Source organism: Chrysemys picta, chromosome 7 (genome assembly GCF_011386835.1).
Source record: "Chrysemys picta bellii isolate R12L10 chromosome 7, ASM1138683v2, whole genome shotgun sequence".
NCBI classification, from domain to species: Eukaryota; Metazoa; Chordata; order Testudines; family Emydidae; genus Chrysemys; species Chrysemys picta.
Window position 1 is genome coordinate 116,496,112 of NC_088797.1, and position 19,532 is coordinate 116,515,643.

Below are 19,532 nucleotides of genomic sequence, written 5' to 3' on the forward strand. Positions count from 1 at the left end.
CAATTGAATATGGGACTGAAGGGGGCGGGGGGGGGGGGAGGAGAGCTAAGAACCCTAGTTTGACAGACAGAATCATCAGAGAAATCAGATTTGACATAAATAGAAGATCAATATATGTATGTGCCTGACACAGGTGAGGCACAGAAAGCCTACAGAGGTTGCAAGGACACTGGCAGCAACCAGCTGGAGCACAAAATGGGTAAGTGTGCATCAAAAGTGGCAGGGGAGGGATAGCTCAGTGATTTGAGCATTGGCCTGTTAAACCCAGGGTTGTGAGTTCAATCCTTGAGGGGGCCACTTAGGGATCTGGGTGCAAAAATCAGTACTTGGTCCTGCTAGTGAAGGCAGGGGGCTGGACTCGATGACCTTTCAAGGTCCCTTCCAGTTCTAGGAGATAGGATATCTCCATTAATCTAATCTAAAACTGCCATGCTGGTGCCTAACCATGTAACTGCATGCTTTGTGCATACAGTTACCAGACCTGCAGATGCATCTTGGTTGCAAACTTGGGCCTCTGTACATACGGAATTGGCCCTATATGGTTATTTATTAAAAGTACATTCAATTTGTGTCCATAGATTCATAAAATTTATTACTAACTCCTGACCAAGATTAGTTATTTACGTAACTTGTTACATGTATTTCAATAGCACCTAGAGGATTCAGGCAAAACCGGGGTTCCATTGTGCTAAGCACGGTTCAAAACAAATAGCAAGAAATAGTGCCTGGCTCTGAATAGAAAAGGCAGCCCAAGGATAGAAGAAAAGGGATGATTATTTTATACCCAATTATTTTACAAAACAAAAAGGACTTCCAGCAGCCATGATCAGACATATTAAAAGCAGGAGGCCCCCAAACAATTTGAAAATGTTACCAAAAGACAAAACTGAGATTACAGAGGGGACAAAAAGAATTTTATGACAAAGCAAGTTCAAAATTAACGAACAGCAAACATGTCCTCTTAATACAGAGAAGCATTACAATTTCTCTCCTCTAGCATCCATTTTTCTCCTGAGTGAAAAAGCTGACTTTGTGCTAAAGCTGCACTAAATTTTATTTACTGCTAGATGCTATAATTGTTCTGTCATTGCTGAAGAACGATCTGATCTTTACCCTAGGACTAGCTGGATTGTCTGACTCCTTATGTCAGCCTCTTACTTAAAATGCTCTAACGCATGGGGTGACCTGATTTTCAAAGTGAAAGACTAGTACCACTCATCAGGGGGGAGCCTGCGGCCGAAAGTTCTGCCAGAGATCAGGGAGTGATTTGGTAACTCGGGGATGTAGCCAGAGACTCCAGGGAATTCCAAAAGCCAGAACAAAATACTGAAGTTTTGTAAAAATATTAGGGACGTCAGGTCATCCCCCAGATTTCAGTGATACATGGTCTCACAGCTAAGCACAAACAAGGGCTTACAACACGCAGACCCACTCAAGAAACCAGTTGCTTGGTAGTACCAAGTCTCTTAATTCAAAGCTTTCAGACACTTTCCCCACTGGAAAATCTCTGCAGTCACTGGAGGAAAAAAATCTCAACCTTGGTCTTGTATAGAAGTCAGTTTTATTCTGACACAAGCTCATTCTCTCCTTCCCACTCCCAACCTCTTCCGCCTGCGCAATGGATTACACGGGAAACGCAAACCCCCACCCCACACCCAACTTTTTGAGGAATCGGGTATTAAGGAAATTCTGGATTTTCTTTCTCCCAGAAATAGAGCAGACTCTTTACAGGGGTGAGAGATACTGAGAAAAGAGATTGTTTTAGAATGGTGCAATGGGGTATAACTAGGAATGTCAAAGTAAATTATGAAAATTAATATTTAGGTTGAATCCAAAGAAGTTTCCTCATGCTAAGATCTAGTAAACTCCAAATGGCAGCAGTACAAAAATCTCTGAGTGACTAGAAAGGGGCACTATAGGGAACAAAGCTGCTTTAGCGTGGGAATAGGCAGATCTGCTAACAGATCATCTGTTTCTGACTCCCATGATTTCATAATTAAAAAAAAAAAGTTGACTCAGTATGTCAGCACTGTTATTTATTATTTTGTTAAAGTGGGAAGGAAGAATTGTATATGTAGCGAATACAAATATGTAATTTACAAAGGTCAGAAGGAGTGGGTGGGTGGAGGAGAGAGAGCGAATACAGAAAAATTCTAACTGGAACGGACTCTCCATTTTGTGAGGCAATAGTTCCCGCAGCACAGTAAGTGCAGCCTCTTCAAAATTTTCAATACTGTACTTTTAAAGAGTCTGAATATTAATAGAGCATGAAGCAGAGATATTAATAGGTTAGGCCCCTGGGGTTAACATAAAAGAGAGAGACTTGAGAAATACACAGCACGCAGAGCCAGCTCACTAATGGTAAAGCAGCAGGCAAATTAATACCTGCACTACATCGCTGGGGCCCTTTTATAACCTATATTTTGGGGGGAAGATGCGGGAGGAAAAAAGAGGGAGGGGAAGGGAAACCAGAAGAGTGTTTGAATTCAGTAGCTCCAGTACCTACGTTTTTTTTTAAAAATATATAGGGTAATACAAATCTTCCAGTGCAGATATAAATCACTAGAGTGGATTGTCAGAGACGTTAAGGTTGCAGAAGCATTTCATTCTAACCCCATTTTCAGACTTTCCAAAACTATCACATTTTGCTCTGAAATCTTCCATGTGAATTTTTTTCTTAATTTAAGCAAACACAGTTGAGTTATTTTTAAGATACGAGGAGAGGGATGGTGTGAGGGAAGAAGTGGGAGTATGGGAAGCAGCACTTTCCCCATTATACACCTCTACCCTGATATAATGCGATCCGATATAGCACGAATTCGGATATAACAGGAAAGCAGTGCTCCGGGGGGGTGGGGGGGGCTGCACACTGCAGTGGATCAAAGCAAGTTCGATATAACACGGTTTCACCTATAACGCAGTAAGATTTTTTGGCTCCCAAGGACAGCGTTATATCGAGGTAGAGGTGTACAAAGAAGATTCTCTCTGACTTTCCCTCTAATAAAGGCATCTCTAGAAATTTGTTCCTGGGTGTCTGGCTGGTGAGTCTTGCCCACATGCTCAGGGTTTAGCTGATCGCTTGCGATTGGGAAGGAATTTTCCTCCAGGGCAGATTGGCAGAAGCCCTCGGGGGTTTTCGCCGTCCTCTGTAGTGTGGGGCAGGGGTCACTGGCTGGAAGATTCTCTGCACCTTGAAGTCCTTAAACCATGATTTGAGGACTTCAATGGCTCAGACACAGGTTTGATACAGGAGTGGGTGGGTGAGATTCTGTGGCCTGCATTGTGCAAGAGGTCAAACTAGATGATCATAATGGTCCCTGCTGACCTTAAAGTCTATGAGTCGTGATAGAAAGATCAAATTTGCCACAGGAGTAGCTTCTATGGGGAAGGAGTGCCTTTAAAAGTTCCCGTGAAAACTGATTTTGATTTGATCAAGTTATGATCTGCTGGAAAAAACTGCATAGTTGGTATACACAGTATGTTTTGCATTGCGTTCTCTCAATAAACTCATACAAGGATTAGTAGCTGTGCACCTTTTGCCTTGCAAAATGTCTCATTGGCACAAGCCATCTTATCAGGATCACTTACCTAGCCCTGGTCTACACTACGAGTTTAGGTTGAATTTAGCAGCGTTAGATCAATTTAACCCTGCACCCGTCCACACCACAAAGCCATTTTTGTCAACTTAAAGGGATCTTAAAATCGATTTCTGTACTCCTCCTCGACGAGGGGATTAGCGCTGAAATCGACATCACCGGGTCGAATTTGGGGGTAGCGTGGATGTAATTCAACGGTATTGGCCTCCGGGAGCTATCCCAGAGTGCTCCATTGTGACTGCTCTGGACAGCACTCTCAACTCAGATGCACTGGCCAGGTAGATAGGAAAAGCCCCGCAAACTTTTGAATTTTATTTCCTGTTTGGCCAGCGTGGCACCCTGATCAGCACAGGTGACCATGCAGAGCTCATCAGCAGAGGTGACCATGGAGTTCCAGAATCGCAAAAGAGCTCCAGCATGGACCGAACGGGAGGTACTGGATCTGATCGCTGTATGGGGAGACGAATCCGTGCTATCAGAACTCCGTTCCAAAAGATGAAATGCCAAAATATTTGAAAAAAATCTCCAAGGGCATGAAGGACAGAGGCTATAACAGGGACCCGCAGCAGTGCCGTGTGAAACTTAAGGAGCTCAGGCAAGCCTACCAAAAAACCAGAGGCAAACAGCCGCTCTGGGTCAGACCCCCAGACATGCCACTTCTATTATGAGCTGCATGCAATTCTAGGGGGTGGCCCCTACAACTACCCCACCCCTGTACATGGACTCCTGCAAGGGAGTCTCACGCAACAGGGATGAGGATTTGGGGGATGAGGAGGTCAAAGATAGTGCACAGCATGCAAGCGGAGAAACCGTTTTCCCTGACAGCCAGGAACCGTTTATCACCCTGGAGACATTACCCTCCCAACCCGGGCTCCCAGACTTTGAAGGCGGAGAAGGCACCTCTGGTGAGTGTACCTTTGTAAATATAATACATGGTTTAAAAGCAAGCATGTTTAATGATTAATTTGCCCTGAAGACTTGAGATGTATTTGTGGCCAGTAAAGCTACTGAAATGCAGTCAAACAACATTCGTTCTTTATCTCTCTCTGTTATCCTCAGGAGAGTGATATCATTCATGGTCACCTGGTTGAAATAGTGGAATTTTATTAAGGGGACATTCAGAGGTGGCCGTTCCTGCTGGGCTGTGTGCCTGTGGCTGAAAAGAAATTATCCCCGCTGTTAGCCATGCGGTGGGGGAAAGAGGGAAGCGATCATCCCAGAGAATTGGGTGGAGGGGGGGGGGGGAGTTAGTTGGGTTTGTGCTGCACATTAACCAAAAACCTTAGCCCCTCCTTTTAAATGGCCAACCCATTTTAAATGGTTAACCCAACTCTCCCCCTTTTTTTCCTCCCGCAGCTGCAAATGTTTCAACGCTACCACTATCATCTCCGTCCCAGAGGCTAGCGCAGACAAGAAGGCAAAAAAAACACACTCACGATGAAATGTTCTCTGAGTCATGCAGTCCTCCCACACTGAAAGAGCCCAGCAGAATGCGTGGAGGCAGACAATGTCAGTATCCAGGAAAGCAAAAAATGAATGCAAGGACAGGAGGGACGCGCGAGATGAGAGGTGGCGGGATCAAGAGGAGAGGTGGCAGCAGCATGATGAGAGGAGGCAGGAGGCAACACTGAGGCTACTGAAGGATCAAACTGATATGCACCGGCGTATGGTTGAGGTGCAGGAAAGGCAGCAGGAGCACAGACCGCCGCTGCAGCCCCTGTGTAACTGCCTGTCCTCCTCCCCAAGTTCCATAGCCTCCTCACCCAGACGCCCAAGTACGCGGGGGCGGGGGGCCCCCTCCGGGCACCCAACCACTCCACCCCAGAGGACTGCCCAAGCAACAGAAGGCTGGCATTCAATAAGTTTTGAAATGCAGTGTGGCCTTGTCCTTCCCTCCACCACTCCATCTGGTGCTTCCCTCCTCCACCAGCCCTCCCGGGCTACCTTGGCCATTATCCCCCTATTTCTGTGACTAATTAATAAAGAATGCATGAATTTGAAACAATGACTTTATTGCCTCTGCAAGCGGTGATCGAAGGGGGGGAGGGGAGGGCGGTTGGCTTGCAGGGAAGTAGAGTGAACCAAGGGGGTGGGTTTTCATCAAGGAGAAACAAACAGAACTTTCACACCGTAGCCTGGCCAGTCATGAAACTGGTTTCCAAAGTTTCTCTGATGTACAGCGCACCCTGCTGTGCTTTTCTAACCACCCTGGTGTCAGGCTGCGTGTAATCAGTGGCCAGGCGATTTGCTTCATCCTCCCACCCCGCCATAACTGGTATGGTGTCTGCAGGAGAGCAGAGTGGCAGTGGAAGCGTGACGATGGTTTTCAGCCCTATTGTACCATCTGCTGCCAGAGCAGGAGAGCAGAGTGGCAGAGGAAGCAGTCGTTCGGTGACGATGGTTTTCAGCCCTATTGTACCATCTGCTGCCAGAGCAGGAGAGCAGAGTGGCAGAGGAAGCGGTCGTTCGGTGACGACGGTTTGCAGCCCTATTGTACCGTCTGCTGCCAGCCGCACCCAGGACACAACAGCAGTGGCTGAGCTGAGTGGGCTGCATGCTTGCCGAATGGCGTCTGCGCGGAAAAAAGGCATGAAACGATTGTCTGCCGTTGCTCTCACGGAGGGAGGGGCGACTGATGACATGCACCCAAAACCACCCACTACAATGTTTTTGCCCCATCAGGCAGTGGGAGCTCAACCCAGAATTCCAATGAGCAGTGCAGACTGTGGGAACTGTGCAATAGCTATCCACAGTGCAACACTCCGAAAGTCAACGCTAGCCTCGGTACTGCAGACGCACTCCGCCGACTTAATGAGCCTTAATGCGCTTAGTGGGGACACACACAATCAACTGTATAAAATCGCTTCCTAAAAAAATCGACTTCTGTAAATTCGACCTAATTTCGTAATGTAGACATGCCCTTAGTAGCCATATACAACACATTTCCTTTTCACAATATTGGGCAGCCTTGCTTAGGCGCAATTCCAGGGACAAGACCGTTAGCTTCAAATATAACGGCCTATATTTGCCAGCAGCATTTCACTATTACTCTGTGTTTTCACTTAATCTGTACAATACATTATGAAAGCAACATTTAATGTGTGGTTACCATTTAAATGGCTATTGCAGAATGCCTGGTATACAAGATGCTACATATTGGTATCTATGGTTGTTATCTACTGTCACTGACATGTTAAGACATACACATACTCCAGGCAGGCCAGAACACTAAGGCCCATACTTCAAAAGTTGCCACTGATTTGAGGTGACCATCTTGAGACAGTTAGCATCCACAACATATATATGAATGAAAACAATCAGGCCTTGTATGTCACAGTGGGTACACAAAAATTAAAGCACTCAAAAATCAACTTCTGAAAAATCTGGGTTTAGGTGATTTTCTCAAGGTTTACTCAGGAAGCCGGTGACTAGAACCCAGTTCTCTTGATTTCAGTCTCTTGCCCTAATAAGGCTATTCTTCTGCCCCAGCCACTTCCATTTACAAGAACTACGCTTGTTTTGTGTTTGTACAGCACCTACTGCATGGGTCCTGGTCCCCAACTATTGCTCCTAAGCATTACAGTACAACAAATAATGAACAGCGGGAAACTCCACCATCTATTTACATATTCTTTGAAGCAGTATTTCCTCTTACTGATAAGTTTGCCTGCTATTAATTTCATCAGTGAATCCTTGTCCTCCACTGTGGAACAGTGTAAAAGAGAGGGACCGATCATTTCTTACTGTACCCTCCATAATCTTCAATTGTTCCGTTAAAAAAAAAGGAAACGTTTGTCATGGTCTAAAATAAGTAGTGTGGGCATGTATCATTTTTCGAATGTGTGTGTTATATTCTTGGAAGTAGGTAGCAAATATTTGCTCAATTCACTCTTCACAGCTACAGGAGCATCTGCTTTTTACACAGCCTCACAGCTCTTTCTGTTCATCATTTCAATGATTAGACTCTGCTCCATTCTTCTTGTAAAATTCTTTAACAGATGAAGAGTCAGATCATCTCTCTTTCTACAGAGCAAGGAAACAGGAGAAGATATAGTGCAAACATAGGGTGTGTGGGAGGGGGAGTATTTGTTTGTTTTATTGATTCTTAAATTTAGGGAGGAGGTGGTTCTTCGCACCCAAGATTAGAAGCTTCCCAGGGAAACTGGCCCTTATTTCAGCGTGTTTCATAGTGCTAATAGCACAACGGGATTCTTTTTCACGTTTTACCTCCCCCTCCCCAAGTGCATGCTTTTAATTATTAACCCTCACCAATGATGAAAGGCCAAAACCAGAAACCTTTACTCATGATGAATAGCATTTTAGTCCTATTAAAATCTAGGGGACTACTGAGGAGCATTTGTGGAGTAAGGTGCTATTCAATGTAAGGGCATCAAAAAATTCTAGTCCTAAAGAAAAAATTCCCCTCCTGACCCCGAAGAGTCAGTCATATCCTCATATGCGTACATGTATAGGCAAAATAATGGCAATAATAGGAAAGACAAGTGAAAAATTTATCTCCTCAATCAATGAAGCAGCATGTCACCCAGTAAAGCATGCCTAGGCCTTTTAGTACCACAGAAGATCTACTTTGCGGAACCATTTGAATATACTCCTGGCAACTTTCATAACTAATTGACATTTGTTTACAATAATTACTTCCACGCTGTAGGGGTTTAATTCATTTAGGACAGTGCTATTTTGACTATGCAACAATAAAACCGTTTCAGACACATTTATAATCACACAATCATGAAAGAGGGTGAAGTCCTGACTCCACTGGAGTTAATGGGAGTTTTACCAATGACTTCAACAGGGCCAGGATTTCACTCTGGGTATGTCTACACTGCAATTAGATACCCGTGGCTGGGTATCTAACTCGGGCTTGAGGGACTGTTTAATTGCAGAGTAGATGTTCAGGCTCGGGCTGTGGCCTGGACTCTACAACCCTGACAGGTGAGAGGGTCCCAGAGCTTAGGCTGCAACGAGCCCAAACTTTTACACTGCAATTAAACAGTACCACAAGCCCGAGTCGGCGGGCACGGGCCAGTTGCGGGTGTCTAATTGCAGTGTAGACATACCCTCACAATGTTTTGCTTAGGCTGTATTGCACTGTGTATTGTTTTACTGGAACAGATAGCTGGCTAGACAAAATACAAGGCAAGCAGTAAAGATGTGCGTCACAAAGATTCCTCTGAAAAGAAAGTCAGTTATTCAGTTTCTTACATTTGAAAAAATTCACCACACGCATGCACTAGGATGTTTTTGCAATAAAATTTAACAGATAATAGGAAACAAAAAAAAAAAAAAAGCATAATTACCCCCACAGAACTCATTGCCACAAGATGGTGGCCAAGTATTTTGGAGGCAAAAAAGAATTAGATATTCATATGCATAATTATTATATCCACAATTACATTAGATAGTATACAAAAACTAAGGGATCTAAATTCTCACGCTTCAGGGCATAAGACAACCCGTTGTAAATTACTGGTTAGGAAATAATGTTCCCTATGAGACATTTATTTCATTATAGGCTCTTGCATCTTTCTCTACAAGACCTGGGACTAACTGCTGCAGAAATGATTCTGGACTAGATGGACCATGGATCCAATCAGCCACTTCCCAGAATGATGCTACAATAAACTTACAAGTCAGTAAGAAGTTCCCATATGACAAAGGACGTTGGTCCAGTTTCTCCTTAAGAAGCAAAGCTCTGTATTTTTGAGACAAAACATGGTGAAGCTGCACTTTAAAAAGACTAGATAATTGAAATGGTTTCCGTGCCCCATTCAGGATCCTCAGGAGTTCAGTTTTTTTAACTATAAAGAATCTACGCTGTTCCACATCAGGCCACTAACTCAGCATCTTCGTTCTCCCCTTGATCCCTTTTTGTCTCTAGTCTTTGAGGTGATTTGGAGTTTGGGTTTATATTATCCAGATGACATTTTGATAGTGAGCCCCTCTGGAGAGGCTGCAACCTTTGAGATCAAATGCTCAATTCACCTACTCTCCACTCGAGCATTTGCAATCAATGCAGGGAAGTCAATTCTAATTCTCCACAAGTCACTGCAGCTCCTGGGGCTTCAGATAAAAAAAAGAATGACTAGAGATTCTACCTTCCAGAAAAGAAAAGCAGGTTTCAACCTGTCAGTATTTGAGGATTCAGAGCACAGAATGCTCATGATGGCCCAACTTCTGGTCTCATTTACCTTGGTATGACCCCAGTGAAGACGCGGGGGTCACCCTGGTGCATGTGACCCTGCTGAAGAGAATGTGAGCGAAGCCAGAGTTGCGCTCTTTATAATGCAATTAACTAAATATGAGTGAACATGCTACCCGGGTGTCTGAAGTTTTGATTATCTTGTTTTATCCCACTTCAGTAAAGGCTTTCTGTGCTAGAGACATCCCTCCCCTGCACTCTCCCCCGCATTGGGAATTATTAGAATAATGCAATATCTCATTGCCGCCTGCTTAGGCTGCCAAGCCTCCTACCTCCCTGATGAGCCCACAACTTATCTGCATAGCTACATTATTACAGCACATCTGAGTGGGGAAGAGATTTTTCCAAAGCAATGATCCCCTTTAAACCTTCCGCTGTTAGCAAGAGCTCTCTCAATTATCTGCCCACAAACATCATCTCCACGTTGTCTCAGTCTTAGGAACAAGAGTTACTCTGATCACCGACTACCCCACGTCTTTCAGAGGAAGCATAGCATGCCAGTCTTTGAGCCGTAAGAGTAGCCCATTCACATGCTGTAATTTATCCCACAACTTTGCTGGAACATTTGAAATAAAAAAACCAAAACAGACACATCTATTTCTGGGAAAATATTAAGGAACTTGATAAGAAGCTTTGAGAAACTTGGCTGGACCTTCCTATTTCTTTTGAGTTAGTCCTTAAGGAGGTCACACACTTGATTACAGAACTGACAAAACATGATAATCCTTACAGAGGCTGTATGAATTACAGATCAGGGAATCACGTTGATGGCAGCCAAATCAGCTTATGTTTGATAGGACGTTTGGAAAAATTCTGACATGCATATTTTTGGCAGAGCTGCCATATAGAGTTCACAGCAACAACGTTACGTTTTGGGCCATTAGTGTAATTATGCGGCCAATGTTGATAGACTGGATCTAATTTCTCTAGAAGCTAGCTTTAATGTAATTAAAAAGAAAATCCCTAGCAGAAACGCATATTGAATGGAGTGGCATCGAAGATAAAAAGGAGCGAATCAGAGCAAAAGTAACAATTATTTCACCAAACATGTGATGTATGATGAAGTAAGAGACACTCCAATCATAGTAGACGGCACAACACCTAAAAGCAGAAAAGTTTTCAACAACTTTAGAATAAAGAATAGTCACGGCTAACTACTATTAGTCCTGAGACCTCTGTAGCCACCTAGTTAACCCGATGAGTCTATCTACAGAGATTTGCAAACTGGTTTAGCCCTCACTTAAAAATAATTTTAACTTGTGTCAATAAATTACCAAATTAAACTAACCCAATTGGATTTAGGAGCATCTACATTAAGGATTTGTACTAGTTTAGTAAGAACTATTTAAAGCTGATTTAGATAATATGACAAAGCTTTTCTGTAATGGATAAGGTATTAAAAAGGGGATGTCAGACTATAAACAGTTAAAGTCTCAAGTAACAGGGACTCAACCTCAAGAACTATAGTAAATTACATGAGTACTATCGGACTAATCCAAAGCCCGCCAAGGTCAATGGAGAGACTCCAATTAGAGTCAGAGGTTAAGGCCAGAAGGACCACCAGATCACCTAGTCCAGTGGTGGGCAAACTATGGCCTGGGGGCCACATCCAGCCCTCCAGATGTTTTAATCCGGCCCTCGAGCTCCCGCCAGGAAGTGGGGTCCAGGACTTGCCCCACTCTGGTGCTCCAGCCAAGGAGCAGGGTCACGGTCTTGCCCCACTCCGCATGGCTCCCGGAAGCAGCGGCATGTCCCTCCTCTGGCTCCTACGCGTAGGGGCAGCCAGGACTCAACATGCTTCCCCCACCCCAAGCGCTGCCCCCGCAGCTCCCATTGACTGGGAACCGCAAACAATGGGAGCTGCAGGGGCGGCGCCTGCGGACAGGGTAGCATACAGAGCTGCCTGGCCACGCCTCCGCATAGGAGCCGGAGGAGGGACATGCCGCTGTTTCTGGGAGCTGCTTGAGGTAAGCACTGCTCGGAGCCTGCCCCCCTGAACCCCTCCCATGGCCCAACCCCCTGCCCTAGCCCTGATCCCCCTCCTGCACCACAACCCCTCATTGCCAGCCCCACCCCAGAGCCCGCATCCCCAGCCAGAGCCCTCCCACCCTTCAACCCCCAATTTCGTGAGCATTCATGACCAGCCATACACTTTCCATACCCAGATGTGGCTCTCACGCTAAAAAGTTTGCCCACCCCTGACCTAGTCCGACTTCCTGTATATCAGAAGCCACTAACACAACCCAGCACCTTCACACTAAACCCAACAACCAAAACTAGGCCAAATTAGTAAAAACCACAGGAGACTAGATGGTTACGTGCCACAGTGAGAGAATAAGAGGGCGTGAGATGTACCAATGCCAAGGCCCCTGCAAGGTCAGGGAAATGATTGAGAGATATAAATGGATGATCTTTGCAAGTGATTTGCACTCAGACACTGCAGTGGAAGGCGAAAGCCCCCAAGGTCACTGCCAATCTGACTTGAGGGAAAATGCCTGAGCTTGTGAGTAAGAACCAGCAAGCCAAGCATCTGCGGGAGAGAATGCTTGGTACTGCCTCCAAGCCCTGGCCCATCCTTTCCAATATCTCATCTCTGGCTGTGGCCTTCTATGATGCATCAGAGGAAGAAGACTTAAAAAAATTCCAGAATACACTGGGGAGAAGGAGTAACAGAATCCATTCCTGACCCTCTCCTGGTGGCCAGGTGAAGCCCGGAAGCGTGAGCTTTTAGGAACATATGACAAACTGGAAGTAAACCCCAGAGCTGCTGTTCCCTACTAGCACAAGCAACCCCACCACATACTCACACACATAAATTTGCCCAGCTCTAAAGAGAGAGAGGTTCTTTGCCCGCACAACTGTTATTGGGAGGCCGTTCCAGAACCTCACTCCTCTGACAATGAGAAACCTTCTTTCAATTTCCAGTTTGTTCTTGTGGCAACATTGTCCTTTATCTTAAATAGCTCTTCCCCCTCTTTGGTTTTTATCCCCCCCGATGTATGTATAGAAAGCAATCATATCCTCTCCCTGCCTTCTTTCTGCTAGGCTAAACAAGCCAAGCTCTTCCTGTATCTTCTCATAAGATAAGTCCTCCCCTCCCCTCATCATCCTTGTAGTTCTTCTCTACACCTGTTCCACTTTGTATTCATCTTTCTTGAACACAGGAGACTGGAATTGTGCACAGTATTCTAGATGAGGTCTTACCACTACCTTCTGCAATGGCATTAATACTTCTCTCTCTCTACTGGAAATGCCTCACTTGATATAGCCTAGGATCACGTTTGCCTTTTTCACAGCCACATCACATTGGTGCCTCGGTCATCTTGTGATCAACCCCTGCACTCGGGTCTTGCTCTTCCCCCGTCATGTCCAACTGATGAGTCGCTAGCTTGCAGCAGAAATTCTTATGGTTAGACCCTTAGACCTTGCACTTGGTACTATTGTATTTCATCCCATTGGGGGAGGGATAGCTCAGTGGTTTGAGCATTGGCCTGCTAAACTCAGGGTTGTGAGTTCAATCCTTGAGGGGGCCATTTAGGGATCTGGGGCAAAATCAGTACTTGGTCCTGCTAGTGAAGGCAGGGGGCTGGACTCGATGACCTTTCAAGGTCCCTTCCAGTTCTAGGAGATAGGATATCTCCATTAATTTATTTCTGTCACTCCAATCTTCAAGGTCATCCAGATCATTAGCACACACCTACTTTTTGTGACAAGGTCATTAATAAAAATAGTGAATAAGATTGATTCCAGAACCAATACTTAAGGAACCCCACTAGTAACCTCCTTTCAGTCCAATAGTTAACCTTCCAACAAAACCCATTGCCTTCTCCCCTTTAGCCAATTCTTTATCCACCTTACAGTGCTTGTACTAATCCCATATTCTCTAATTTACATAATAATTTCCCCTGTAGTACTGTACCAAATGCTTTATTAAGTACATGTATGTTAGATCTATTGTATTCCTCTTAGTGAAAAAAATTAATTAATTTCCAAAGAAAGAAATCAGGTTAGTCTGGCATGATCTACCTTTGGAAAACCATGTTGAATTATATCCTCTTTACTGTTTGTCTCCATGAACTTAATTATCCTTTCCTTCACAATTTGTTCTAAGGCAGAGGTTCTCAAATGTCATTGCACCGTGACCCGCTTCTGACAACTAAGTTACTACCTGACCCTGGGAGGGGGGCGGAGCCTGAGCCCCACCACTCTGGGGAGGGGAGAGGGAACCACAGCCCAAGCCCCACCGCCCCAGGTGTGGTGGAGAGGGGGCCACAGCCTGACCCCTACTGCCCCAGGTGGGGCTGGAGCTAGTGCTTCAGCTTCAGCCCTGGGTCCCAGCAAGTCTAATGCTTGCCCTGGCAACCCCATTAAAATCGGGTCACGACCCACAGTTTGAGAACCACTTTTCTAAGACACACTACTGAGGGCAGACTGACAGGTCTTCAATTGCCAAGATCACTTTTTCCCCTTTCTTAAATATAGTTACAATGTTAGCTATACTCCAGTCATATGGCACTAGCCCCAAATAGATAGATTTATTAAAAATCCTTGCTCCTAGGCTACCAATCTCATGTGCCAGTTCTTTCAGTATTCTGGGATGGAAATTATCTGGTCCCCCCTGATTTGACCACATTAAGATCTTCACATTTTCCTCCCACCTCAGATGTGGTCATTTCCATTTCTATACACTCATTTCCATCTGCCATCCTGCCTTCATACCCATGTTCCATATTATCAGCTCTATTGCCACAACTGCTTTTCTTTTATTTCTTCTTAAACCTGGGGTGGATATCAGTCAGCCTCTAGTTCAAATCATCATCACCACAGCATCTATAAATAGTTTACTGGTCATGGATCAGAGGTGAAAAAAAAAGGAAGAAAAATAGTCAGCATGAAATGCATTAGAGGAGCTGTCAATTGACTTGAAAAAGTCAATTATTTTTAAGTTATTATTGACTTTCCTAAAGTAACAAAATCTGGAGAGCACTTGACTGCTGAATTGATTTCTTCATCTCTTGCCCATTTTCCCATTTTAAAAGTATTCTCTAAAACAACAGGACTTTACATTTTCAGCTTTCAAGATAGTGTGCAAAACCTCAACACTGAGGGCTGGAACCAACCCTGCTGGATTAACTGGAGTAGGTCCATGTATCCACTTACCCAACATCTATGGCCCGGAAATGTAAACACACAAGCCAAGGTTTTGATGCGACTCGCCAGAAAGTACAAGCAGAGGTGAGTCAAGCTCCCATCTGTTAACTATGCAGAATGAGAGCTCTCCAAATCCACTTGTTGTCACTTGTGCTTTGCATACTAATGTCTCAATCCTGCAAATACTTATGCACAGAATTTATTCATGTGAGTAGCCCAATTGACGAAAAAGGAATTCCTCACAGGACTAATGCTACTTAGGTAGATAAATGTTTGCAGGATCAGTCCTTAAGCTGGTAATACATGATGATTTTCTCTTTTGTGTGATTGTACACCCTGTTGGTTAAGTTTACTAACTCTATTACTACATATATTATGATAGCTCCCAAAATCCCCATTCAGGACTGGAGTCCCACCATGCTGAATGCTGTACAAACCCAGAAAAGAGAGAGACCATCTGCTCTGAAGGGTTTATAATCTAAATGTGTGTATGTTCCCCTGATCAAAGAGTCCAAAAAAGTCTAGGAGCACATAATGTCCCAAGTGCACAGTGTGTTTTGAATAAGAAAACATTAATAGACGGTTGTTTATTAGCCTTGCAGGTCTGTTTGACAGCCACTCTTAGAACCATCTATGCACTATATGTCATGGTGCCTTCGATGCATGGAACTCCCCAATGGAATTAACCCAGAACACCAGTACCTGCTCCTCCTCCAATTCTTTCCTCTTGACCAACTTTTGCTGTGATACCTACAAGGAAGTCAACCAACTAATGATCTGGTTATACATCCATGGGAAACTGCTGTTTGTTTGTTTGTTTGTTTGTTTGTTTAAAATCTAAGATGATTTGGAAACATCAGGAACCACATATATAAGTTTGTGTGATTACATAGATTACTTTTGTCACCTTTATTGTCCCTTCTTAATTTTGGTCAAACTTGCTTGTTACATTTTGTGTCAAATGTTTTGGGGCTGGGCCTATGCACAATGGAGCCCTCATCCCCACTTGCATCTAGCCATTATAGCAATACTAATAATAAAGATTTTTTTTTTAATCTAAGGGTTTCGTCTTTTAAGACTGCATGGAATTTTTTAAAAAGAAGATGTGAAGAACAGATGTAATTTCATAACAGCTTGTGATGGAAGAATTATATCTACTTGAAGGAAAGGATAGGGAGGATGGGATTTTAAAGTTTTGATTTAAAAACAAAACTTACAATCTTTACAGGACATCATTCATTATTGTGTTTCTACATCTCATATTTAAAATCTACAAGGAATTGAACATTGAAAAAAACCTTCCTACCAAACGACCCTGATCATCAGCAAGCTCTCTGGGACAACATCAGAGAGACAAGGGTTTCCAACAGACAGTTTAGTATTCTTGTAATAGCAACACTTTGGGCCCTGCAGGAATGAAGCCATTCTGAGTCCTTGCTTAATGTTGGATGTTTTAGTTGCCTGTATCACGATTCACCTCGACACTGAAAAAATATTAAGACCAATAACTTAGTGTGCCATACCTTGGAACCTGCCAAAATATTGCCCAGCATTTTAGTTCCTTTTCCAATACCGACCACTGCAAAGACAGAAAGAGAAATATTACAGCATTCTATTCCAATAACTAGATTCACAATCTCCCTCTACTCGCTATCATACATCACGCTAGTCAGAAATAACACATTTCCTGCACTGCTAGCATATAAATGGTCAATTATCACGATCAGCTGAATGAGTCTTTTAAGGGGAGGATACCAAAAGATAAAGATATTGCCTAAGAGAAAATACCTCTGATATTGTATCTACTGGGGCTGAGGAAAGGACAAGAAGCAGAAGACAGATAAGCTTTGCCTATTGTTAAAATGCTTTAATTCTACCCTGTGATTGGATTTGATTTATTTTGCTGTACTTTCAGTCATCAGTAAAGAAAGACATAGCACAAACCATGGCTCTCAGTCTAGCCTGATAAAGTCTTTGGCAAGGTTCATTATTAGTGAGCCAAAGCCATCGCTGTAACTAATGGACCATTTAAAGGTTATTAGCGGCCTGTAGTAACACAGCTAAGGTAGCAGCAAATACCATAATGGAATTAGTTTGGCACGGATAGGACCAGGGCAAGAAAGTAAAATAATCATGAAGTCCCCGAGTCTCTTGCTTGGATCATTTATAAATCAAACAGGCAGGCTCATGTGTTTGTGTGGCCCACTGGCTTTTTCAATTTTAAACTACATTTTGACATGTCAAAGCGATTAACAATCAGATTTTCAAAGTAAATGGGTAGAAAAATCTCTTTACTGTGTTAGAATTCTCATTAAAACTTCCTATAGTAATATGCCTTTCTTTACTAACTTTTTCCATTGGTTTTCTGCACAGTGTTCAGAAGTAGTAGATACAACGGGAAGAGGAAAACAAGAAAACCAGGTACATTATAACCACGCATTTGTAAAACTGTCATCGCCATACAAAGAGTATATGGTAGGATTCTCCAGTACTACCTTGTGTAAGGGATATACCTCAATATTGATGCAAAATGGTTATTAATAAAATTATTATTATTCTCTTTTATACTGTTAGATTAGTATAATCTTGCCTTTACTCAGTTTTAGGACATACAATTATTTCCACACTCAATACTTGAAGAATATGATAGCTCACGGGCTTAAGTTTTTAGTTGCTAATTAATGAAATCAAATACTAAGGGAATCCATAGGAAATCTCTGCTTTCCATCAACCAGTAACAGGCACCAAAAGTGTCAAAGAGGAGGACACCTCCTTAGCCATAAAACCAAATATATTACCTCCAAGTGTGTTTATACATGCTCTGGAATGCAGCTTTACAACTTCTGTTTTGCTTTAACAGTCTATTTATTCTTTTACATACATCTTTCAAAATAGTATAAAAGTGTTAGTTATTGTGATCTGTCCCTTGTATAGACTATTTGATAGAAGTTAATTACAAACTGTAAATGTAGGAACCATTCGGTCAAAAGACAAACAAACAACAAGAGTGTCTCTTTAAAGAACAGGACACTCGCTTGGTATAGACATGATTTTTATCTCAAGAAAATAAAACTTCTTAAAATACTTGTGTTTTAGAAAGAGATCTAGTTGTGTATTCAAGATATTCCAAAGGGGGGTGATATTTAGTTTCTAGCTCTGATAATGCATCCTAAGTAATAAAAGAGGCCCTCTTTATCCCTCCTCTTTGCAAAGGGAAAAACCCAAAGAACTCTAGAATTATCCTTATTGAAACTGATTTCTTTTACAATTGCTCTAAAGTCTTCAAATGATAAGAAGAACGTTTATAGTTGGACAGTGTTTTATGGACGATGTTAGTTATGTCTAACTCTATGTTTCCTCTTGAAGGTGAAAACCTCTGTTGTCCCTTAAATGCTTTGAGATGTGTATTTGCAAATGTAATAACTGCCTCAATACCACTATTATGTGAATAGTGGATGTATTATGTAAAAAATGGAATCAAATGACCTTGCTATAACAATTACTAATATAAGAAGCCATCTGAGTATAAAATCATTCATATTAATTGGAAAATTAATTAGTTACCTAGCAATGGTTAACCAACTCCTTACCAAACTTAGGAAGGCAAGAAAAACCTCTCTATAGATTGGTAAGAAATGAGAATCTCGCTGCATAACCATGTAAGTTGAAAGACTTTATTTAAGAATCATTCAAGTTTAAAATGACTTCTAAGAGTTTAAACACTTTTATATGCAAAATAGGAGTGTCTGGATTCATTTGGGATAAAATTTCAACTTCTATTAAACCTTGATGGAACTAAAGGGATATCTCAGAAAACTGACTGAATAAAACAAAAAGTTAAAGCTCTAACTTAAAGATGTTCTGAGAGTTTCCCCAACACAAAGACAAAAACAATTTAGCCAGCTGAAGAATTATTTTGCTAGTCTTTAAATCATAGTTCCCCCTAAGGCATGGCAAGAACCCCATGCAACTGAAATAATGGAACTCACATCCCTGAACTGCCATTAAGATTGGACCTACCATTTCCCTGTCTCTCTAAACTATATGATTTTTAGCAATTTTTGTGATAAAATTACTTGACGCTCAACACCTTAAAACACCCCTTTTTACCCACATTTGTAATAGGCCAAGACTACAAGGGTATGTCTACAGTGTACACTAAACCCATGCTCTGACTCAGGTTTGAGTTTAAACCCTGCTTCCAACCACACAGAAATCAGTCTGACTCAGGTGAGCAAGCAGACAGGACCCAGGTCCTAGGAAGCTGCTAAACGGGCGGGTCCCACTGAGACTCAGGTCCAAGCCCTGTCATTTTGCAGTGTGGATGCAGGTCAAGCCATAAAACCAAGATGGAAGGTCTGCATCATGCAGTATGGACGCACTGGCACAGCTGAGAGCCCTGGATCCAGCAATGGTAGACCCAGGTTTACAATGCCGTGTGAATGCTCAAACAGGGGGTTGGAAACACTAAGTCCGCAAGCCTGAGTCCCACAGACTGAGACACACCCCAAGTATGAAATAAAGAGTCACAAAAATGCATCTTTTGAGAAAAACATTGTCTATAC

At 42.9% G+C, this 19,532-nt stretch overlaps 1 protein-coding gene across 1 annotated transcript in view; it reads right to left on the minus strand.

Annotated features, from left to right (window-relative positions):
* The window catches only part of TRUB1 (TruB pseudouridine synthase family member 1), a 44,035-nt gene that overhangs the window by 15,695 nt on the left and 8,808 nt on the right, over positions 1–19,532 (minus strand). Inside the window, exon 3 of the mRNA XM_005293859.5 lies at positions 16,491–16,546. Within this exon, the coding sequence (XP_005293916.1) occupies positions 16,491–16,546 (56 nt within the window). The remainder of the gene's footprint in view (positions 1–16,490; positions 16,547–19,532) is intronic.